This window comes from Patella vulgata, chromosome 7 (assembly GCF_932274485.2).
Source record: "Patella vulgata chromosome 7, xgPatVulg1.2, whole genome shotgun sequence".
In the NCBI taxonomy this organism is placed as follows: Eukaryota; Metazoa; Mollusca; class Gastropoda; family Patellidae; genus Patella; species Patella vulgata.
The window spans coordinates 38,023,868-38,050,704 of record NC_065885.2 but is presented as its reverse complement, the minus strand read 5'-3'; the positions used below and the strand labels follow the sequence as shown (position 1 = coordinate 38,050,704).

Sequence of the window (26,837 nt, the reverse complement as noted above, 5' to 3'; positions counted from 1 at the left end):
TTTATGGAAATTCGTTAGGTAGGAAGAAAGTTGCATATAATCACTAAATGAATTTTGGTTGCTGTTTTTTTAAAGTAACTTAAAGAGACAATATGGCAGAGGGTCAATACGCATTCGCACTATTTAAATGATATGCAAATAAGAGCTGTAGATTTTATTTAGTGATTTAGAAAATTAAATGAAAAGCAGTTTAAGTGACATAATGTATGCAATTAGGGTATAACTCAAAACATTAAAGACGTAGAAAGATGAAGACAGGAAATCAATATAGAAATTAATATAGATAATCTCTTGGCGTCCATGCCAGCAAATACAAATTAGTGATATCCCAAACCATCACAACGTAAATAGCTGATACCATTTGACTTATGAACCCAGGTCATTTACTAATGAAATATTTTGTCACCAAATCATACAAATGATCATTATTCTAAACTAATGTTTAGTTTGTACAGAAAGTTGTTAGAAATCATACAGTAGTCATTAATTAACAGGTGTAAATGATGTCACTTCTAATCTAATATAGTATTGAATACAAAGGCCTGGACCATAGTGGTGTATATCATTCAATAGTCACGGTTTGAACACCTTAGTGGAATAACACGTACTTAAACATACATTATGCAAGAGCTAAATCTGCCTATTGCAGGTCTTTATTTAGGCCTGAAATGTTATCTAAATTATTAATTAGACATCAATTAACTTATCCAGACCATAATCAACTCTCGATGTCAGCGCTAGCCTGCGATATTTACTGGATTACAACCAGATTTGCTGCTCAACTTTCATTCATGATTTAATCATGAAATGGATAATCGAGACTATATTTTTTATCGTACCGACTTTAGTAATAATGATCGAGGCTAGGCCAAAAATTCAACAGCAAAAATCTCGGTTCAGAATGGATCAATTTGACTGAAATTTTCAGTAAATTCCCTTTACATTATCTAGTTTTTAACTATTATAGTGAAAACTGTCAGCTCTTTATCTAATCTCCTATAATGCATTTTTAATGACCACTGATGTCTAACAATTTTAACTAACTAATAAATATTATGTATATAAAATGACGACTTTGATCTGTTTGTGTTAGATATTTTCATCTATAAAAGTGTTTTGGTATTTTTTTCGTAAATTTTTTGTCTGCGATATCACCTCTATGGAAGCGGACGTTAAACAAAGCTATTTCACACACACTCGTAAGTCAGTGATATTACTTTAGAGTGATACCTGACTACGCGAAATCACCAAAAACTAAAGTAAACTTATAATGGACGGCAAGACTGATCGAATTGAATACTATTTTGACCGACATGTTAGTTTTTATTGGAAGATTTCGGGGAACCCCCCTTTTTATTTTTGGTCTTTACGCAGCCATGTTTCGGTTCCTGATTAATAGAAGTGGTTCACAGAATAATTCTGGGGGATGGGTAAGGTTTATTTTTATTATTATTTCTTATGGTCTTAAACTCTATATTTGAATTTTGCTTTTACTTGTTGTCTCTTCAAAACATAAATGATTGAGGTGTTATCGGAAGATTTCGGGGTATTACCAATGACAGCCATATATTAACCTGTTTATAAATTTTTTGAAGCTATGTTTTGCTTTTCTTGGTTCCTAGAAGTGGTTCATGAAAAATATTATCGTTTTTGGGGGTTTTCTGGTTTTGTTTTTCGGGGGGGGGGGGGGCGGGGGTGGTACGGTAAGATTTTTAAACTTTATGTGCCGTATCTATATTTGATTTGTACTTTTACTTGTTTCTCTTTACAACATAAATGAAATGTGTTTGATTGATAGATTTCGGGGAATCTGATTTTTATTTTTGCTTCTTGTCTCTTCAGAACATAAAAAAATAGGTTTGACTGATGATAATCATATATTAACCTGATTATACATTTTACGTCGCTATGTTTTTCTTCTTCGTGACTCATAGAATAGATTCTCGGTTATCGTAATTTTGACACTCCTTAAATTGACATGTCTAACATAATAAATTACCACCTTCCTTCGTTAACCTGGACTGTCTCGAAGATTTGATTTCTTGGAACCTTGTTTACGAACTCCAGATGTTCACCCTTATACAGGAAAGTACGTATTCCAACTTATGTCGAGCGGAATGACGCAAAAACTATATTTTGGCTCTAACTTTAATGTACTTCACTGTTTAAATTGAATGTAGGGCTGTAACTTACATTATGGACTAGGTACAATCTCATGCTCACACTGTCGGTTGCCGAAGTCACAATTTGCGATAAAAATATGAAAGTGGAGATTAAAATTTGATTTTTGCGATAAGCGTTTTGGGGTGCTGGCGATTCTTTTTGGGAATTGGCGGGAATAAAATCTTAAAATTCTAATCGTGTCAATCACGTGACGGCATATTATAATCCGGAGCGTGTCTATGAGTAATACTAATCAATTGTCTCTGATTAATGATTAGTTGATTGCCAATGGCATATATAAAGCTTGCCTCAAGTCATTATTGGCTTTTTTTATTATATGAGTTTTTATTTTGTGTTTTTACCAATTTTAAGGAGACTTTTTATATACACGGGCGTTTGTATTGTATGCTTTTATCAATTTTAAACCCATTAAGTGTAAATAATTTAATTAAATCAACCTGTCCATAATATCATATTTAACGTATTGGACGTTAAATCTTTAATAAATAACAACAACAACATCATTATTTACTTCCAATAATTAATCCAAGCGGTGATTATTTGATGTTTCGTTTCGTCTTAAACAACAAATAAATGGAAATAATCAAAATAGCCCACAATTCTTTTCGAAGAGAATTAAATATTTTGATGGTTGAATTCCGTTTACTGTGGCTTCATACAAGCATGTGTAATCGGGTATTATTATTTCAAATTATATTATCACCATTGGTCGAATAGTTAAGAACCAGTCGAATAGCGACGATTCTCGAGGGAGGAAACGGTCCGTCATTTGTTTCATTACAAATACTATTTGTAATACAATTGCTTAGTAATGTTGACTAAATTATTAGACACATCTGGGTAGTAACTGTTCAGTTCTTCTTTGAAACCGCCGTTCACTCAAGTTTCGTAATGACTACATGACGATAAAACACGATTTAAAAATAATAAGCTCTTGGGAGGAATATTCCCGAGCACGGATGAGGTCTGGCTTGGGTCTTCTGATGTGTACAGCTTCCATCTTTTTCTTGCGTTGATTGACTGCTTGGGTCTTGGGCCACTTGATTATGTGACCTGCACTAGATTGTAGGTGTTGGGCAACACTTGATTCCGCTGTGTGTGACTTTGGCTGATTTTCGGCGTGTCTCTTGGGTAATGGCTGTCGAGTTTCACCAATATTTGAGTTGTGACATGAACAATTAAAGATTGTCTCTTATGACGGTGAACTTGATTCTCTTTATTGGGGTACGGTAGAAGAGCGCCTGTATCATCACTAGATTAATGAAGTATGCCAAAAATGTCGTCTTCTACGCGGAACCATAATTGTAGCACCATGGGTCTTTTGTCAGACGTGGAGAGCGGGCCACGCCAAACCGATCGCCACATCCTACGTATGACCCATACATCTTTTCTTACTACACACCTAAGTAGCCCTCTGATCATCTAGTATTTTCACTTGTCGTCTTTGCTTTCAGTTCACGTTGTGTATTCTCTACTTCTTATCTAAATAGGTAAGATGTTTTGTCTTCTCAGGAATAACAATGCAACAGTTCGTTTTTACATTTGATATATCATAGCCGGAAACATAGATACAAGCACAGTAGATTACAATACTAAAGTCGTTCTCTCAAACCCCATCCAGCCAGACTCGCTGGGGCGAGTCTGATGATAGAAATGGCTACATCTTTTCCCTTCTGGAATCAAGCTGCTGTCTGACGAGTACCCAAAGATATAATGATCTTCTAGCTTTGGGTTTTGGACCTTCAATTATCTAATTGGTCAAATATGACGTAAACAATTATAGAGATTGGTTACTCAAGCCACATGATGCAATTAGTAAATTTCCAATCACGTGTTAAACATGATATTCTCATTCCCACGGAACCAGCTAATGTTTACCAAATTATATTCTTTTTTTTTTCATTGCTCTGGCATACGGTGGTCTTGGATGGGACAATTTGAGTTGGTGAAACGCTTCCGTGTCTTCATGTTACTAAACTGGACAGTATGCTTGTCGTTGTGTGTCTTAACGTTCTGTAGGTTGTGCGGTCATAGTTTGATAATCTTTGAGTAGTATTTATTAATTGAAAAAAAAAATTGTTTTATAAGCACGAAGTTTTGAAAAGTATCGTCTTTTGTTATCAAGCACAATGCCATTAATTAGTGTTCTTTTCTGATAGTTTAACGTCTGATCCTATAATAGGGATATCGCAGACAAAATTATTTTTGGTTTCTCCCTTTCTCTCTCCTTTGGTGGTTTATTTTTATCGCCTGCTTCCACAATAGTGATATTGCAAACTCTCTAGAACTTTGGATGGTTTTGATGCTCAACAGATTTGGATAACTCTTCTCAGAATGAAGTAATTTGGTTGAAATTTTCAACATATTCTCTTTTTATTATGTATTTCTTAACTATTACGGGAGCTTTGACCCTTTTATCTACTGGTCGTTTAGAGCTTTAGACCGATCTTTCTTCAACTTTTGGAAGGTTGCATTTTTAGATTATGGGTTGGTCGGTGTTTCTTTGATCTAGTATACTTGCCCTGTCTTTTGGATATTTATAAACATCCTCGAACGTTACGGTCATCCAGTGACAGCTTTTTATTAACGGAAAAAAGGGTCAACCTTCCAAGTTATGCAGAGCGATATTTTTCGTTTCAAGCACCAAAGCAGCGAAACTCCTGGCCTATTAGTTTTAGTATCCGCAATTTTAAACTTTTAAATCTAAACTTAAAACCTTTTTATTGTTAAATTAGTTTTAAATCTTCCCCATACTTTGTTTTTTTCTGTTCTTATATATAAATATTTAACTAGTTTGGAGGTATTTTTCCTTGACTGGTTTCATAGATATTTATATTTTACTGGTTTGGCTGATTTTATAGATATTTATTAATTTTTCACTGATTTTATAGATATTTATATTTTACTGTTTATTCTTTACTGATTTTATCGATATTTTATTTATTTGTTTACTGATCTTATAGATATTTATTTATTTTTTACTGATCTTATAGATATTTATATTTTCTATATTTATTGTAAAGCGCATCTGAACTCCCATGTGAAAGATAGTGCTTGTAAGTGTTGTATAATAATCAATAATAATAACAATTATCAGATTGTTGATTTGGTTCTAGGATAATCAATCTTACCGTCGGTGCTAACTGTGTTAAACCCCGCTTTATGTTAGTGATGACTAGGTATTGGCAATTCCGGGAAGCATTCTTGGAACATCTCCCCTTAATTGTAACACGTCCACTCGATTTAATTCTAAATTTACTTTCTTGAGTACCATCATTAGTTTTGGGAGTGATTTTAAACAAATTGTAATTTTTAATCACCTTAATTGATTTTAGCCTTATCGCCTTTTAATTTAACGAGAGCTTAATGTAATTTACAACCCTGAACTCCAAGGTAGCAAATACCAGCTCTATAACCGCGAGCGTCTTGTCTGTAAATACAGGATGTTGAAATACCAATGACGCCCCAAAGTCACATCAAGTTTATAATATTGTATTATACGTGTGCCTAGAAACCACCAGAGGAAATAGGAAGATATGATGCACAAATTGCTGATTGTTCTTTGTAATGCAGTATATAACAAACGATCATGTTCCAGCTCGCGCTTTTGGAATCTCTTCTGGTAGATGTGGATATTATAGTACACCAAACTTATAACAAAATAAATCTATTTGAGGAATAACCACACAATATGTCAGTTTAATTCCAATCGTGTTTCATTTTACTCTTTACCAGTTTGACATCTTTAAACTGTTTCCTGATATGGAAATCAATTTTCAGATAGTAACATTTATGCGGTTATTAAAAAAGACGTATAGAAAAATGATTGGAACAATTTAATAGTCCTAATCAATATGTGGAGCCATGTATCGTTTTTATTACCAATTTTCAACCAAATGGATAAAAGAAGATTAAAGCAAATTAAGTATCAAGTGTCCTATAGGGTTTTATTTTTTTCATTCTTATTAAGCTTTCATAACAGACAACTAACGTTCTATAAAAAAAATCGAAATTTCAAAAAGACCCAGAAAGTATTTTGAATGAATTGTATTCTGTATGCCAATGCCATACTTCCATTAAATTGACCTGTGCAGCTTGTGTACTCAACCTAGCCCGACAAATTATACACACTTTGAAAAAATCTACAGCTAAGAAACTTGGTGTCCTCATACAGGATATCATCTATTCTAATCAACTTAATGAACGCTTTCTTCCTCAATATTACGATGTTATAACCGATTTGATAAATAGTAAATTTTCACCTAAGCATTCAATACAGCCTCATAAAGTGCAAAAGAAAAAACCTGACGTGGTATGTAAAATCCTTTTTACAGATAAACATATACAAGACATTGGATTGAATAGAATCTTTAGAGACCGATCAGTAATTAAATCTATACCAGATACTATTCCTAAAATTTCACATACAGTCGTATACAAATTTTTACCTCATATTCGTAATAAAATATTTAACTACCATCACACTATTGAAAACCTTAACGTACAAGAATTTATTAACAATTACGATAATACTACATGTCAATGCGCCAACTCTCCCTTTAAAGACAAGTTTCATAACCATATACTGACAGGAAACTTCGATATTGTTGAAGATAAAAATTTTAAAAAACCTTTTCGCTTTGGACCACAATTTCGAGAACAACCTAGTAAAACTAATTTCAAAAAGTTACATAATAATCTTAAATCTCAAATCAGGAAATGCATAGTAGCTTGGTCTGATAAATTTTGTTCACCATTAGAATCTTTTGGAGAATGGAAAAACACTGTTTTTGATCTCTTATCAAAAAGAATCAAATATATAAAACTTAACCCAAGACACCCGCCACCCGAAGTCCTAAATAATACATCCGCAGTTGAATGTCTTGCTTTTCTTCAAGATAGATTTGTTCTAACGCCTGTCGATAAGGCCAGCAATAATATTGCCTTTATCTGTAAAACATACTATATTAGAAATATTCTTACTGAAGTTGGACTTTGGCCCAATACCCATAATGACACTTATAAATGCATTACGGATTTAACTAAACTAGATATTTTACATAACCAAGATACATTTAACAGGAGTAATGATATTAAAGACAATGTGAAAATAGATGCACTACCTTACATCTATTCTATACCTAAATTCCATAAAAACCCAGTAAACTTCAGATATATAATATCCTCCAGTATCTGCCAAACGAAACCATTAGCTAAGACTATCACCAAAGGGCTTAAATTATGCCAAACCCAACATGCCATTTGGTGCAGAACACTTCGTAGCTTTACTGGAATTAATAGTTTTTTTTATAATTGATAAAAATAAACCTATAGTAGACACTTTAGATAAAATCAATAAAAAAATTAATGCAAACACAATAGAAACGTTCGATTTTTCTACTTTGTATACTATGCTTCAACATGCAGATCTTAAAGATAATTTAGATTGGTTTGTAGATAAAGCCTTTAATGGAGCTTTCGGGAAAGGCGGAAACTTGATGGCCATTTATGCAGAAAATGTTAAATGGATTATAAAACGTCGCAATGCCGACACTGTAGTTTTTGATAAAGAAAAATTTCAAAATATCATACATTTCCTCATTGATAATGCCATATTTGAGGTTGGGGATCAGATAATGCAACAAACCATTGGTTTGCCAATGGGAACTGACCCCGCCCCATTTATGGCAAATGCACATTTATATAAATACGAATTCGACTTTCAAGACCATAAAAGAAAAACAGATTACAAAGTAGCTAAAAGTCTAAACTATACCTTCCGATACATTGATGACATAACACCTATCAATGATAACGGAAATTTCAACAAATATAAAAGTGAAATATATCCTCCTGAATTAATTAAAGAAAATTCCGGTACTATAAATGCATCTGTTCTTGACCTTAACATCAATATAATTAACAATAAATTTAATGTCGGTATTTTCGACAAAACGGACAAATTTGGTTTTGAAGTAGTAAAATACCCGTCAATCTATAGTAACATACCAGATACCACGCTATATTGTGTTTTCTATTCACAGGCATTACGATTTTTGACAATATGTAACAATAAAGAACTATTTCTCTCCCGAATAAAATATCTTTACTTTAAATGCACTACCAAAGGCGCTACACAATTACGCATTTTAAAAGAAATTTCAAAACTTCCATTACTTCAACATACCAAGTTTAACATTTCTTGAAAGTATATAACCGACTACATACTGGATAATAATGATCCAATTTAAATTTTATTTTAGATTTTCTGTAGTTATCTAACCCTGTCTGAATTACCTCCCTTAAGGATATGCATTTATAAATATACTTACATAGTACGATTTCTTCAACATACCTGTTTTGCATTTCTTGTGTGGGGTATTATATTAATATATTATATTTTTTACATAACTTTATAATTCCGATTAGTCGCTAGAACTTATGGTTTTTAAGCTTTAAACGTTATTTTATCTGGATTATCGCCCTTATTATTGTGATTTTTTATCACCTTCTAAGTTATGACGTCATTCTCAGTCTACATTTCCTATTTGCTTCTTTGTATTCAGTTTTGTTTTTGGTTTTTGTGACGATGGAACATGTACCCTATATGTATTGAATACTGAAGCGTATCTTGATTAAATTTAAGAGTTTAGACTACTTTTTTTATATATTTCACCGATGTGGTTACTTGTATAGTTGAATTTTACTACATATGCTTACATTCGTATTTCGTGTAGCATATAGCAGATCATGACTCATGCTGGCATTACACAATGGGTTCTTTGGGTTGTATTCCTAATTGTTTTCAAATTTGAGTGAAGTCTGTGTCACTACAGACCCGGGACTGTACAGCGCAGTGGACGCTTACGGCTAGCCCCCGGATCCATTCACTTTTTTTGAATTGTCTGTAGCCCTGTAGGCCCTATGTTTGTGTTTTCCTGAGTATGATGTCCTGTCCGTGTATTTGTTTTTGTGTAAATTTTGTGTGATGCAGTCCCCCTGCACTTACTATTAGATATATCTGTAGCACAAAACAAGAGACAATAGACAATGCCCCGCCCCCACGACTACAATTAATCTTCAAGGACAACACAGAATTGATAAAGATCGGGAGGAAATAAATATAAAATTTTAATTAGTTAAAATATACACCTGGGTATTATATATACATGTATTCATATTATGTCACTATCGGGGGGGGGGGGCGAATGGTTAGTACGTGCGCGCTGTATCATAAGGTCTGTGCTTTCGATTCCCCGGTTGTAAGTGACAAGGAATATGGTCGCCTGTCCAATCTCGTGGGTTTTCTCCGGGTTCTCCGGTTTCCTCCCGCGGCTAAAGACCCCTACGCGCAAGCGAATTATTGAACTAAAATTGAACCATTTGTTAGTCCCGAGATGACCTAGTTTGTGTCGAGTGGACGTTAACACGCTCTCTCTCTCTCTCTCTCTCTCTCTCGAAACTGCCCCGGTTATTCTATGGAATAGAAGTAGGATGAGCCAAGAGAAGATTAAGTGGGAAAAAGCTATGAGGTTTGACAACCTACTGCTTGAGAATAAAAACCTGGAATTTCACACATGATTTGCATAGTTACAGGCCTTACTTATGATCTACAGCGTTGATTTCACAGTACAAATATACAATGTGTCACTATCATATGTAAACATTCTCTCCTTTAAAATCTCTCGAAGTTTAATTTTGCCTATCGTCGCCTCAAATGGATGCACAAAGTTGACAAGCACTTGCACGAATTTTTAATTTCAGAAGATATCCATGATTCACCTGTTTATTGGTTCCGTCAAGATGTATATTAATTTACTTAGCCATGATGTGTAACTAATAATGGGTGTTAGCTTACTGTCAGGATCACAAATCAAATGCGCAAATGACACAGCCCTTAGCCAAACGTTTACATCTCGGTCACGCCAATATTTACGGATCAGTTTGGTTCTCAGAGTGGTAAGGTTTAAAGTAGCCAAGTCGTTAACTCAGTATAATCCACAGTCTTCGACATTGCAAACACAACTTAAATCAACATTGATGTTGTTGTCTTAACGTGAAAAGTTGGGCTTCTGAGGCCTGTTTCACGAAATTTTAACTAAGATAAAATCCAAATTTTAGTAATTTGATTGGATAATATTAGACTGATTGTAGTGCTTAGCCAATCAAAATTGAAGTATCTACAAAAATTTGGATTTTATCTTTAGTTAAAATTTCGTGAAACAGGACCCTGGTTTCCAATATTTAAGACACGATGAAAATTTTAAACTTGGCACACGAATCGCATGTCAGAATTCTTGCAAGCGCCATTTGTAATGAGCGACTCGATGAACGAGGCTTAACATATCCCACAAGGATAGACTACCGAAGTAGACTGGAAAACCAGACACCAAAGACTGCCATTCAATTTGCACTCCTCGCGTATTTCGCCGAAGGTACCTGATAAGAAATTACACTAAATACAGAAACAATTGAATGTATATAAATCAATGTATATAGATATTCATATTTCATTATTATATGCGTTGCGACCCATTTGTTTCCATTTCTACGTGCCAAAGAATAGCGATTTAGCTCCTTTAAGTGAAAAACAATGTGTTAGGAATGAAGTACATGTACTTCTGAATTTTCCACACAATTGAGTCTTTAACGCACCGTGTCCTAATGACGTATGCATGCATGGATGAGTTTATAAAGCTATTTGTACACGGACATTTTTATGATTTCGTATAAAAAACTATGGAAGCCTATAACTACCATTCATATTTGTACTTTTCGCCTCTTCAGAACGCGAAAGTCGAAAAGTAGAAGTTACGACAAAATGTGAGGCGAAAAGAAGGTATACAAGCCAAAATCAAATCGAAAATAGGAAATTAAGAAATAACACACAGCGATAATAGCGCCCCTCGTTTTTTCCTAATTTCTTACTTTCGACTTGCATTTTGGCTTGTATACAGTCTTGTCGACTTTCGACTTAGTCATATTTTTGTATTTATTGATGTCAGTAAGAAGGCGCCAACACGCTACACAAGCCAAAATCAACTCGAAAATAGGAAATTAAGAAATAACACACCGCGATAATAGCGCCCCTCGTTTTTTCCTAATTTCTTATTTTCGACTTGCATTTTGGCTTGTTACCATCTTGTCGACTTTCGACTTAGTCATATTTTTGTATTTATTGATGTCAGTAAGAAGGCGCCAACACGCATACCAAGCCAAAATGCAACTCGAAAATAGGAAATTAACACACTGCGCTATTAGCGACCTATGATCTGTCGTACTGTCGGCTTTTCGACTTTGGCCTCGGAAGTTGTTGTAGTCTCAATTTTCCAGGTCGCATTTGAATACGTGCAATCAGGGCTCACACTGTATTTCATTCTTTTCCGTCAAAATGGATAATAATTTTTTATATAAAAAAAAAATGTTCATATTTTTTTCCGCCAACTGGGATATTGTATCTGCCAAAAATGTCTGATAAAAAAAAACACCTTAGACTACAACAATTTAATTTATTATATAGGCCTATTATAAAGCAAATTTCCCGTACCGGTATATACAATATATATACAACAACTTACAAAATCCGTGTTACATGGTGGCTGAATGGATAGCGTGTGCGCGCTGTATCATAAAATCTGTCATTGATTCAACTGGCGTGGTTTCGATTCCCGGGTTATACGTGACAAGGAGTAGGGTCGGTTGTCCAACCTCGTGGGTTTTCTCCGGGTCCTCCGGTTTCCTCCCACTGCTAAAGACCCCTACGCTCAAGCGAATTATTGAAATAAAATTGAATCATATGTTAGTCCCGAAATGACCTAGTTTGTGTCGAGTGGACGTTAAAATCGCAGACAATGTAACACTATGTCAGGTTGATCTCGGCCTCGTTTCCGTATATGTTAAGTCACGTAATATCCTACATTTGCATATCAAACTTGGCACTCTGCGTAAGGACAAATGAGATGCGACAGAACGCAAATGTAAAAAGTGATAAGGGAAATGTCAAAAGTAGACACGTCAAAACAGCATTTTCCAATAAAACATTTGACATTTGACACATTGCATTTGACGTTTTACATTTAACTTTGGCCTTAGAGGTATTTTGACTGTATCATTACCGGTATTAAGACTTTGTACATTGTACTTTTACACCTCATTAATAGAAAAATACATTATAGCAGAGCATTTAATATTGGCAGCGATACCCTTCCATAATGTACAAGTGTTTTGCAAACATGGTTGTACTTCAGGAATTAATTAGAATTCGATTATATTCCCAACTGCCTTTAAATGAAAATTATAAAAATATCTAGCTCAAACCAAATTAGTGTTGGGTGTGTTCTACAGTTCTTCCTGGTCTCACGTATATCCATTTGTTACAAACGTGTTAGATCCAAATATGGTCACAAATTGATAGTCAATGCTATGGAAGACCAAATGGGACAATATTCATGATTCTTGTTTCTACATTCCAGTTTGAACATTTTAGACACGAACGCAACATTCTAAACTAATGATTCTTGTTTCTACATTCTTATGTCAACATTTCATGCACAAAATCAACATTTTAAACAAAAAATTGACTTTATGTTTCATTTTCGGCGTTTTATCGGTAACTTTTATATATCATTAAATATTAAAATTAAAAAATATTTTCATTTTTTTAGACGACATGTTGACATAAGAATGTAGAAACAAGAATCATTAGTTTAGAATGTTGCGTTCGTGTCTAAAATGTTCAAACTGGAATGTAGAAACAAGAATCATGAAAATTGTCCCATTTGGTCTTCCATACAATGCAGATGGCAATTCGTGCTTGTAAAACGCCATAAAAACCAATAATCGAAAGTCGGAACTATAACAATATTTCATCATCAGATTGTTGATATACAACCATTGCCCGAATATCCGACTGGCGATTATGTGTTCATATTTGTTTGTTATACATTTGCATTTTTCGATTGCAAATCACGGAACCGCAGTTGGCATTTAAACGCTGTAAACACATTATTGGGCGGATTCCAAGATATTTTTATGCGCCAACATTTACATATGGACGTATTATGTCGTCGCTCATTTCCGTCCGTTCACATTTGTTTGTGGACACTGTAGAAGTAACAATTTTTATTCAATTTTATGAAATTTAAAATACATCTCGATTTTGGAACATATCGAGCCGTAATCGGATTATTGCCCCTGATTGTACGAAAATTACGTAAATAGCCGTACTCGCTCTGGAGGTCACAATTTTTATTCAATTTTGAATATCGTTCAAATATGTCTTTATTGCACATCAATTTCGTGGAAATCGGACCGTAACTTCTCGTTAAAATCCCCCCCCCCTTTATGTAAGGAGTGGCATAACATGTCATACATATGTTCTTTAAATGGCATTTAGTAACTGGATAGAGTAACAACAAAACACATACTTATGGAAAACAGCTACTAGTGTATTTAAGGCGACGTTTCGTAGAGTATTCTCTCAACGTTATCAAGCTAATACAGTAAAACAGGTATGAGGCAAATATATATAGACAAAATACAACACCATAACCGAAACCATACATAGCAACAACATTATGTATGGTTTCGGTTATGGTGTTGTATTTTGTCTATATATATTTGCCTCATACCTGTTTTACTGTATTAGCTTGATAACGTTGAGAGAATACTCTACGAAACGTCGCCTTAAATACACTAGTAGCTGTTTTCCATAAGTATGTGTTTTGTTGTTATGTCATACATAGTGAACTTAAAATATGTTCTTATGTTACACCCCTTGGCCGAAAACGATGTGATGCGATAGAGGATTGGGGTTATCGTTTAGGTGTGAATTGGGTTCGTGAGAGAACAAACTTATCGATGTTCAGCATTCCGCGAACTTTCGTTCCAGTGATATCTTTTCCGAAACTATCTAAACGCGATAGAGGCTAGAGTTTTTAACACATTTTTGTCAAATTCAGTGTGAAGCAATGGGACAATGAGAGGTTGAGTCCTATTAATTTTGCCTATTCTCCGTGCATCTCTTGAAAAATGTTGGCGTAACTTGCATGGCAACCGCATCTTTCTATTTCAATTTTGTGGATTGTTTACTATATAACAAAGGAATTCAGTATCGTGTGGTTTATTCCATAGCTGGTTAATAAAACGCACCCAAATATACAACGTGTGTATAATGCTTGCATTTTTCATGACATCGCCACTCCAATATGACACTGAGATCCTACTTGTTGCTACAGTGTGCACAAGTTTGCTCGAACGCCTGAAAATCAATATGTATTGTTGTTTCCGAAATTCTTCTTAATGCATTTATGGCAAATAATTTGAAGTCGCAGGTAATAATAGTTATTGTATTTTGACAAAAAAAAAAAATTGTTAAAATTAAAAGGCACAAGATTGTTAGTAACTATTTTGAATTACAGCCGCAGACATTTCAATGATTATTTCATTTACGTCCCCTGTCGGATAAGTTTCTGTCCATGCTGCTTTGCGAGCGTATTTCGATTCTTTGTGTGACTATTTTTATATAATTATTAATATCCTCCGTAAGCAGTAATGGGGCCATAATTCATGCAAATCTACTCACTTAGACTTACGTTAAAAGGATGTTTCTTGACTTCATCAAAGTTTGCTATTTAAAGCTGATACTTGGTAATTATTGGGGAATATATAACACGACCTTGTCAGTTTAAATGGGAAATTATCGACAAACTTGTTAACATCTGAAAATTATCATGGATCAACTTCCCTGTGATACATTTGACGCCATTACGGGCCATATCTTAATCATAATTAAATGACAAAACCCCACTAATTCTACTCTGTCATCAAAGATAATATGACAGGCTAATATGGACATACTGTACATTACCTTGACCGATAACCTAAAGGAAGTAACGATGACAGAAGAAAATAGATCTCGCCTTTTCTCCTCTCTTCACCTAGCTCTAAGGTAAAGAACTCGAAGATTAAAGAGTCATGTCAGACGATGTATTATCGTATAAGAGTTTTTATATTTCACTAAGTTAGCCATAAAAGTTCAGGTGGAATTCTTCAAAGGTACATAATACTAAAAGAAAGAGGGGTTGGAAAGAATAGATCTATACGCGTTACACAAATTTATTAACTGTGTTTATCAGTGGGGTGAAACCTTTGAAATAGTGATTATCTTCATATATTTTTTATTTTTAAATTCATTAGAATGTGCGTTTAACCAGATAGAATTGTAACATATGTCTATCACACAGTGATGTTTTTTTTACTGAATTTTACTGCATAGATATAGATGTAAATCGAGGGGTTGGGTGTCCGAATGGTTAACGCGTGTACGTTGAATCAGAAGGTCTGCCATTAAGGCGAGTGGAGTGGTTTCGATTCCCTGCTTGTGCGTGACAAGGAGTAGGGTCGCCTGTCCAACCTCGTGGGTTTTCTCTGGTTTCTTCGGTTTCCTCCAAATGATAAAACCTCCATTGAAATTAAAAAAATACCAATTTATTTCCGAAATGACCTAGTTTGTGTTGAGTGAACGTTAAACACTCTCTCTCTATCAATCTCTCTCTCTCTCTCTCTCTGTAAATTGATAATTTGTCAAGAATACAGGATATCATGGTTGTTTCACGGAAATTAGATCTAATGTGTTCAGGAAATATATTCTGAAAACAATCAGCAGCCCATAGTTAGTGAAACAGAGCTTTTGCTTAACGTTTACAAGTTCAATGATTTATTTCTAATTTATATATATATTGATTTTATATTCGATTAAGTGAATGTTCGATAGAATGGTGAATAAAAGTTAATATGTGTGTAATTAGTAGATTGTTTTAGATTTTGTCTCTCTAACGCTGTCATTAGTCTTGATTATGACTGTCGGAGGACTACGTTGATCAACGGTTGGCTTTGTTCACTGCCTACATGTATTTATAGTGAACTTAGCGCAGGCTTGTGAGCGTGCATTTTGTCGATTTCCAAGTTCAGCAAGGTGTCATTCAGTATATTCTCTCTCGGGTCAGATCGTGTTTGTCATTTGCTAAAACGTTGTCTTTGATCTCATCTATTTTTACATCACCGGCTATGATTATCGGTAACACCAATCCGACGGACAGCTAGAATATCTAGGTGATTATTTCGATTGCCATTATTAATGACCGTTTCATTCTAAGACCAAGAGTGGATACGTGGGATTGCTGGGGTGTCAACAATTTCCGATTCCGATGATGACAAGTAATTCAACACAATTTAGCGGAAAACAAATCGGTATATTATGATAGGTAAAAATAAACGCCACCAGAGAGTTGTACATGATTAAATATGTCACGATTTAACTAAGAGCACAATTCAAAAACCACGCTGTGATATTTATCTCTTTCAGTTTTTTCCCTCTTGAATATAAGTTGAAGTGTTAATGATACCCGTGCGTGTTTAACTAGGAAAACCTATAACAGTTTAGCAAGCACATGTGTATATGTAACGTATATGTGGACGTATATTGTCGTCGCCCCTGTCCGTCCGTCCGTCCGTCCACAATTGTTTGTGACCAGCCTACAGGTCACAATTTTTATCCGATTTCAACGAAACTTGAAATATAGGTTTATCGCCCTTAGATCTCGGTTCCTTTCGATATTGGCATGTATCGGACTGTAACTTCATGAATTATGGCCCCTGATTGTACGAAAAATCACCTTTTAAGCTCGTGAACACTGTAGAGGTCACAATTTTTATCCGATTTGGTTTAAACTTGAAATGTATGCTTATAACCCAAATATCGCGCATATCGGAACGTAACTTCCTGAATTATGGCCTCTGATTGTACGAAAAATCGCGTTTTTAGCTTGTGGACCCTATAGAGGTCATAATTTTTGTCCGATTTAAAAAAAACGTATTATTATATCATCGTTACACCCAAGGATGGCTAAGTTCGAATTTTGTGAAAATCGGCCAAAACTGACAGTCAAATGGCCGCCCTTCGTTCTCAAATGGCGTAAAAATATGGAATATCAAGGTTGTGGACCCTATAGAGGTCACAATTTTTATCCGATTGTGTTGAAACTTGAAATGTAAGTTTATAACCCAAAGGTCTCGGTTCCTGTCGATATTTGCTCATATCGAATTGTAATTTCCTGAATTATGGCCCTTGATTGTAGGAAAAGTCACTTTCTTTTTAGCTTGTTCTTTATCCATCTCGCGAAAATGTGGGCGTATCCTGCCTGGCAGCCGCTGGTTGAAAACAATTGCAGTCGACTACGTGGTGCACAGCATTATTTTAGACATCAAGTATATTTCATTTGTGTCCAAATTTAACAATAAGCTCGTATTATTAGACTTCCTAATTGGTTTCTATTTTATTTTAAGTATTTGTTTATTTTCTATGTTTCTATTATTTCGGATTTCTTAATGCCATTATTACGATCTCACAAAGGGCCCACCAACAGCTTCAGACAAGTGACCATACTACTTGCAATGTTCATTTGGCAGGTAGACTCTAAACCAGCTGTAACAATTAACAAAGATAGTTTAATTTTTACTCCAATACATTGTTCTGACCTCCCACATCTAATAGTCTATAAATGGACGACACAGTTGTGACAACGATAATCAATTTTTACTAAAATAGAAATAACTAACTAATTTTATAATAGAAGTACATGAATGTCCCATCAAAATGTATCACATTTTAAACCCAGCTGAAAAAGTCTAATTATAGTGAAACATTGTATAATATAAATCTATTCACCTGGCATTATATGTTGTACTTTTATGAGATAACTTGGGGTTTATTACAGTCCCTTGTGGTCGTATATTATGAATAGTGACAAAGCCAAAATTAGACTAAGCATGGGCGTTTAAATTTTCGGAACGCTGAATATTGATAGGTTTTGTACTCTCATGACCCCAATTCTTCGCACCTAATTAGAAAGAACGATAGCCCGAATCGTGTTTCTGAAAAAAGGCACAGCGCAGGAACGGAAGGTCGCAGAACGCAGATTGTCGATAGGGTTCAACCTCTTATGACCACAATACTTCAAACCAAATTTGAAAGAAATCCCGTTAAAAATGTGGCCTTTTTCGTGTTCACAAGGCAATTGTTGACGGACCGACAGGGTAATGGTGGAGTCGCGGTGACTCAGTGAGTAATGCGTTTGCTCGCTAACCCTGGGGTCATGAGTGCGATCCAGATGTTGCCTGTTTGCCGAGAAAATTCATTTTCCAGCGTGGTTCCCCCTTGCCAGTGGTGTAGGACGGCGGGCCTGGCAAGGTACAACGTATAGTCGGTCGAATTGGACGAAAAACCGAGGTACAGTGTACACGTTGGCGTGAATGTAAAAAACCCTTCACAGTTGGAATTCAAATTAAGAGTAGGCCGTAGCGGCACTGCCCGGGCAAATTTCCCTCATAGCATACTGCATGAGCGTATACAAAGTGACGGTTGGTGTACTTTGTAAATTACTCATTTAATTTGAGTGCGTGAGATATGACTTCTCTATAATACGAAATCAATAATTAGCCAAAGCTATAGTTAATATAATGCTATTATTAATTTAAAGAGCAACAATTCTGTCGCTTGCGTGAAAAGTGTACTAGGCAGTAAAATTCGAAAATACAAATGGTGGGAAGTATAGTTTTACGTTTTACGGTAATTTTACGTTACCTCTAGGGTTAGAACTATTTGTTAAAGCCAACATAATATTCGCCAAGGTCGCTGAGATGTAAATAAGGGCAGGTTAGTGTAAGCGTTAGGGTTAGGTCCATGGTTAGGTTTAAGAATTTGGGGGAGAGGTTAAGTCTCCACATAAGCACTGACCTAGGATGATGAAAATTTGGTTCGTGATATTTCCTAGTTTTATACAAAATAGATTACAATACATTAGATTTATATACATATTATACATGTTTTTTGGTGTTGGTGGCGCTTGTGGTATTTTGGTTTCTGAAGAAAAAATAAATAAATTTGAGACTCTCCTACTAAGGATTGGACTTTCTAAAAATGAGTGGGTTTTTTTTCACTATCCCGGGGTTAAGGCTAGGGATTCTTATAACTAGTTAATTTTATTTACTAAGGGTTAGGGCTAGGGTTTGATATATTCTTTGCTTTAAGTTAGGGTGAGGACTGGTGTTATTTAGTCTAATTTACTGTGCACTAGGATCTCGTTCAGACACCAAGCTATTGTGGGGCGTTCACTGGAAATTGTAAACCGTCGTAACTTGATCCGGAACTGTATTGCTGGGTTAAGGACACTGAGTTGAAGACATTACAGCCGATCAACTTGCTCCAGAGTGACCAGAGTCGTCATGTAGCTCATCAGATGTGGATTACAGGTCCTGTAGTACGTGTGCCGGTAACTGCACTAGCGGTGGCTTAGAATATACACCATTTTTCGACTGTACTGTCACAGGTTGGAGCCAGAAATACAACTACAGGATTAAACTGAATATTACCTAGTTTTGTGGAGGTTATGTTCGTGTTTTGCGGGTAGAATTTTTTTTTTAAATGTTCAACAAACAGCTTGTGCCCCCCTTTTCAGGATTGACCCATGTGGCCCTGGAGCCCCTGATAGGCATGTATGTGGTGTTATCGTATCGCTCATAGGCTCCTATATCCACAAATACAGTTTGTCCCCAACCACCGCTAAGTAGTTAAAAGACCATATCGTCTGGCATATTTGATTTTACTATCTTCTAATCACCCTAGAACATAATGATCGATTTCGGTGTATTCCTTGATCCCCAAAACATACGATTAGACACCAAAATTCTCATTCTGGACTAAAGACTATGGAAGTTATAGGGGATTATTTGAAATTGTGGCCGTTATGGTTCAGTCAGTCCAGCACATTTTCGGGAGGGGTTCAAAAATAGCTTATTCGGTTTAATCGGCAGTTGCATCTGCAGAACATGACCAAATACTTTTCCAGTTATCTTCAATGTTGACTATTAATTTTACGTGAAACCTAAAGAGATGGTAAACAGCAATAAAATATAGTTCGCAAACAAAATAACGACCAAATAATGTAATAATACCTGGACTTCATCCCATCTGATTAAAACACAGATCCTATTTCGATTCGTTTTTTATAGTTCAAAATTTCGTTTTACTTGCTTTACTACACTAGAATCTGGAGAAGTTGTTATATAACCCGCGTTCTGGGTGATGTGAGGGTTTAACCAATGAAACGGTATGTTACGGAGAGTTTTTGGCGTGAGGTGCACTGAACTGTGACCCACTAGAAACACCAACGCTGATTTCTTAATCAAATTCTGACGTCATAGGCCAAAAGCCGCTCGTATGACCTTTGACGCGACCTTCCACTAAAACCGGTCAGATCTTCATGATCAAAAGTATAAAAAAACAAAACGAAATATAGATCTATCTATATTTTAATCAGATTGGACTTCACGAGAGAAAGAAATCAAAGTAAATTATATTTATGAAGACAGTTCTCTCCGAGTATATTTATCGGCTCGTTTAACCATTGCTATTGTGAAAAGAAAAGAAATTTATTTGAAGGCGCTTGGGCGGTTTGTATATTTAATGGATACACATTAATATCTGTGACTTTGCGACAGTATTCACTTTATTGAAAGTTTTCTTTTACTTACTAATTGTATGTATAAGTAAACGTGACACTATTTATAGAAGTTGGATATAGATAGTTTACATGTATTTGTAACGGTTGGCGAATGGGTGGGATAAAATCCATCAATTGATTATCCTGTATCTATCTGTCAATATAATTATTGTATATCCTGTTTGTTCAGAAAAACGATCTAGTTCTGTCTCCATATTCAACCTTCAAACGCGCGCACTTATTCAGATGCGTTCAAAGATCGATGGGGATCCCACGCCTACAACACCCCTGATATACCCCGTAATGAACGGTTATATTTAATTGTAATAAACGCTTTACTGTTTATTTCAGATCAGCTACCAAAGACAGTGGAGAGGAAGAGGAGAAGGGGGAGTGCGTTTTTGACCAACAGTTTTCCCATTTCGATTAGGAAAATTGACAGGAGCCTAGAATAATGGAGAGATCGTGGTTATGGACGTATTACGCAATTTTCATAGTGAATGTGATACTTTTAACAGCGAACCTTGCTAATTGTTTTGTATGGTATGGGGATCGCCGCCATTTCTTAAACTCTTTAGACCCAGAAAAAATTCATAAAGTTCATCATAAGCAGGCAGATAAATCAAAACACTCTAGCCAGCCATTATACACGTTTTGGAGACGACGACGTTATTCATTATCACCAACTCTCCCAAATTATCTAATAGAGGATGGGCGACTTTCAACGTTAAAAAAGATTGAACAATTATTAAAAGATAAAATTCGAATTCATTCTAATGAAGTGTTAGCAAAATCCGATGTATATTCAAAAAGTACAGTGCCTTATTATAAAAAGTATCACGAATTTTTACCTGCTCATACAGAAAATATCACGAAATCTTTTCAAAAAATCTCGGATTTAGGTAATATTTATTTTAACGACGAAAGACCACTACATAAATCTTTTAACTTTAACCCGCGTTTTAATGGCCAGGGAAAAATAAAGAACAATTATGATACAGAAGAATCTTCGGATAACTGGCCTTATCTTGAATCTAGCGTTATTGAGAAACATTTGCCAGAAGGCGGTATAGATAACAGCCAGGGTTTAAAAAATTATCAAGGGTTTCCATCAATACCCATTTCCTATATACCCGAGCAAACTTCTGAACCTAGAAACCTAGTTTCTGAATTCACGGATGACAGTTTGTTTGGTCAATCCAAGTTTCTAAACAGTGAAAAAGATTTATTTTTAACGTCCCCGCCTTTAAATGACATGTTTGATAGACAAACAGGCCTTTCAAGCGGTTTTGAGACGTTAGGTTTAGCAGGTCCCCAGATTCAATCCGATGAAGGTTTCGCTGGAAGTGAGTTTACTAATGCTGGTGCTTCTCAAAGTGGTGGGCCCACTAACGGTGAATTCTTTGGGGGTAGTTTTGTCGATACAAGCGGCAGCTGGGGTAGCATTACAGGTTCTGATGATACTGGTTCCGCACGTGTTAGTTTCGGGAATACTGGTGCCGATTCCGGTTTTACAGACAACGGCTTTTCGGATATAGAGTTTACTCATTCTGGTTCGACAAGCAGAACATCCCAAACGGCTATCGAGAGCTCTGCATCTAGCTGGTCTGGCGGTGGATTTGGCGAGTTTGGTCAATCGAATGGACCTACAACTGGTGGAGCCGGTTTTGTAAACGATGGGGTAAGATTATTGCTAGATCAAATATTTGTATATCTGTATTGTATTATTTTATATCCTTGGTTGTCACCACTTTTAGAAAAAGAGCTATATAACATCATGGTACTAATGATAAAACTTCACACTTGGAAAAGGAGCTATATAACATCATGGTAATAACGATAAAAAAAACTATAAGTTTCGGATTAGATTATTACTAATGCTATGTCCTCCATGTTTTACGCTCTGGTAATGCTAGAAATTGTATTAGGACCATCATTTTGTATTCGCCAATCAATTAGTGACACCTTGTTTGTTATTATATCTGTTCAAACAAATTGGATGGGGATCACGGTGGCTAAGTGGGTAAGACGCTGGCTCGCTAGCCTTGAGGTCGGGTGTTCGATCCCTGCATTGGCCGAGAAAGTTCATCCAGATTTTCCGGCGTGCCCCCCACCCCCTTATCAGTGATGCAGGACGGAGGGCCTGACAAGGACAGCTGTCTAGTCATTCGGATGGGACAAAAAACCGAGGTCCCATGTACACATTGGCGTGCACGTAAAAGATCCCTTGACAGTTGGAATTCGATATAAGAGTAGGTTGTAGTGCCGCTTTCCGGGCAAAATTTTCCCCATAGCACACTGTATGCCCGTTTTCATTAGCCCAAGTTCGGAGCAGAACAGTAGGACGTTAAATCCCATTTCATTTCATTTCCGTTTGAAAGATATATATACATTCGTTTTTGAAATATATCCTCATATATCCTCATAACAACCAAATTATTATTTTAAAAAATGTGCTGTAAAATGTAAAAACCCTCGTCACTTTCATTTACTAAAATAAATTTACGAGACGTGTTTTTTTTCTTAAGTATTATCGTGCCACAGTGCTATAATAATTAGGTGTGGGTTTAACGTTGATAATTACAACCCAGAAATGCCCCCGAAACACATATTCTGATTTTAGTATCGACCTATTTAATAAGAAATTCTTTTATCGCCACAGTCTTTGTCAATTTGCATTATAAGGCTTCGTCTTCCAATAAAGGGGAAGCAACACATGGAGAGTACTAGACCTCTTGTATTAATAGTTTTTACTGAAAACTGAATGATCTATAATATTTGTATAAATGTCAAAAGATAATCGATAGGATAAGATGTGCTTTAATCAATTATACCCTATCAATGAAATTGTAAGCTTTTAAGCTTCACGCAAAAGACGGAAAATAATTCAGCATTGATATTGATAGCTCCTGTTGTTCGCCAATCTAAAGAATTGACGTCTGGGATTAGTTTTCGACAAGAACTCGACAGTTAATATGCATTGAGGATCGAAAGTACATGGACCTTGGTATCTCTAAACTGTCATGTATATATATTACAAAAAACATTTGCTTCCGGGTAGCCCTATTTAGCAGAATAGTTGGACTTGGACGATAATAGTTGGTGCTACTGTAATCATGCATGGCAAAATTGTTGGTATTTGGCATCGATTCTTGCTTAAAAGTAATAAAACCAGAATCGTTTAAAAATCACTAATAATTGAAATTAGCCATGATACGATATGTATCACAATACATGTGTTGCAATACAATTCCATTTAGTATATAGAAATAATGAGTTTACTTCGTGAGTTAATTTCTCAGTGCAAAACGATTATTTTATATTATAACAATGCCACATTTACAGTTTACCCTTAATTGATAATAAAAAGAAAATCGTGATGTTTCGATTTAGCACGTTGTGTATTTCGAGAGGGTGAATAGGGATACATCGATTTAACGATATTCCAGTTCCCCTAAATACATTTTGAATTCAGATAACTCTTTAAAAAATCGTGATCCGTTGTAGTCACACATATTGAGAGTGATTCGATTCCCCTCAACATTTATTTACAAAGAAAAGTTTTTAATTTGACACGACACATGATTTGCACAGTCCTGGTTAGACACACACACGTCTTTAGCACATTCACTGTTGGAGTACGCCGAAAGGGTTTTAAAAATGATTTTATAGAGAGAGAGAGAGAGATGGGGTTTAACGTCCACTCGACACAAACTAGGTCATTTCGGGACTAACATATGGTTTTAATTTTATTTCAATAATTCGCTTGCGCATAGGGGTCTTTAGCAGTGGGAGGAAACCGGAGGACCCGGAGAAAACCCACGAGGTTGGACAGGCGACCCTACTCCTTGTCACGTACAACCGGGGATTCGAAACCACGCCAGTCGACTCAATGACAGACTTTATGATACAGCGCGCGCACGTTAACCATTCAGCCATCCAATCCCTCAAAAATGATTTTATAAGTATAATGTACATGTATTATCATTTATTAAGTATTAGTTAAACATACATTATGCAAGATGCACGTCTTTCTTTAGGCCTGAAATGTTATCTTAATTATTAATTAGACATTAATTAACTTATCCAGACCATTATCAACTCTAGATGGCATCGCTAGCCTGCGATCTTAAGTGGATTGTGAGACGATTTACTGCATAACTTTCCTTCTCGATTTAACGATTAAATGGATAATCGAGACTATGCTGTTTATCATACTGACTTTAGTAATGATGACCGAGGCTAGGCAGAAATATCATTCGCTTAGTTCTGGGTTCATAGCGGGCGTAAATTTGAGGAATCTAGTTCGTTCGCCCTGGAAGTTTCGAAATGTAATCGATATGCCAGTCCCTCCAAGACATGCCCGTCCCGATAACAGCTCTGGTTGCCTAAAATTCTTATATTTACTCGACCGACACCTTTGCAACATTGAGATTATTTCATTTCGGAACGTTAGATCGATTATTTCCTTTTTTATTCTGTTACCAGTGTTGGTGCGCACGTAACAGAACCCATGACAGTTGGAATTCAAAGTAAGAGTAGATCGTAGCGCCGCTATCCGTGCAAAGTTTTCCTCATAGCGCATTGGATGGTGCAGAAAAGTAAGACTTTAAACCCCATTCCGTTTCAGCTACCCACTACTCCAACATATTTAATCAAGGAGGTGCGTTGGTAAAATGTCTGTATAATTATTTTATTTTCAGTCTCAGTGTGAAGGTATAGACACTAGGACGTGTTTAACAGATGCGCAGTGTGTTTGTTATGGTTTTTATCACTGTTCTAACAGTTTGTGTACGGTCATTGGTAGTGCTGCATCAGGTACGTAACCACTATTTATTGCATGTTCAAATTAAAAGATATCACCTCTGTGGAAGCGGACGTTAAATAAAGCTATTTCACACATAAAAGAATCTTTATGGCTAGAAATCTCTTCCGTCTTGCTCCAGCCACAGTAGTTGATCGTTCCAAGGCCTTTTTTAAGTCATTGACTACACAAAAAAGTTACTGGCCTAAAACTCCCTTAATTTCCAATTGTAATGAAGGCAAACTGTACTGCACATAGCGTTTGTTATGTTAAAACATAATAAACCAATTGCCATTAAAATAAAGGTGAAACCTTACCGCATAACTATATGATTTGATAAAACCCAACTGTTGATTTTAAAATGGCCGCACGTGATTTCACGTCACCTCGAAAGTACAGAAAAACTATTCGGTAAGATAAGATTAAGATTTAAGTGTTCCACTCTTCACTATTTTTAACATAATTACTTATTTCCATGAAAACTGTGATGATTTGTGTTGAAAATTTTGCAATTGAACCTAATTTTACTTGTATCTCTGGTATGGCAAGTTAACATTGTTTGAATGTTAATCTAGGTTGCATGTATGTGTGAAAACACTGAGGCTTCGGGTAAATATTCTGATCCGATGATTGGAGTATGGTCGCATTGGGAAGACAACTCACGATCTCGACGATTCGAAAGTGCAGGGATGTCAAAGACACCATTGTAAATGCCAAAGTCGTCCATGCCGATTTGCTTCGGGTGAAAGCAAATCAACTATGTAAATGCCGTCGAATACTCTATGGAATGGATATTTCCAGATAGTCAAGCTGTGTTTAATGTCTGGGACAGTAACCGACGCTGTGGGCCGTCAAAACAACATGTATGCTTCTCATCTATATTCACGTCTAAGGGCATTTTCGTGGAGGATATTCCATTAACATGCCTTTGAAGTTGCGGTAATTGAGTGGGAAGATCTCTATCTTCGGAAATGTGAATACTTGTGCATAATTTAAGGTGTGTAGAAAGAAAATCTTTTGATGAATCTTTTTACAGAACATACGAAGCTTTATAGTTCTCAATCTGTCAGACTCGCTTGCGAGCTTGTGTCGACTTGAGGTAATGTTTACAATGGTTGGTCTTCATTAGCCAAGTCGCTGCAGAACAGTAGGGGGTTAAAGCCTCATTTCATTTGTTTGCACCCCCTTCCTGCCAATAGTTTTTCAGACTACTACCTATATCATAATCATCTTAGCAATTTGACCATTGATTGGTTATTTATCACAAACATTTCTGAATAACCAAAATA

At 35.7% G+C, this 26,837-nt stretch overlaps 1 protein-coding gene across 5 annotated transcripts in view; it reads left to right on the top strand.

The window, feature by feature from the left end:
- LOC126828716 (uncharacterized) overlaps positions 1 to 26,837 on the top strand; it is a 45,757-nt gene that overhangs the window by 9,716 nt on the left and 9,204 nt on the right. For 4 of the 5 annotated variants that reach the window (XM_050558677.2, XM_050558678.2, XM_050558680.2 and 1 more), the window contains exons 2-3: positions 21,096 to 22,425; positions 25,448 to 25,562. In XM_050558677.2, coding sequence (XP_050414634.2) covers positions 21,199 to 22,425; positions 25,448 to 25,562 — 1,342 coding nt within the window. In that variant the 5' untranslated portion in view covers positions 21,096 to 21,198. Of the gene's footprint in view, positions 1 to 2,011; positions 2,090 to 21,095; positions 22,426 to 25,447; positions 25,563 to 26,837 lie in introns of those variants that run through there. The other variant, XM_050558681.2, reaches the window with a different exon arrangement.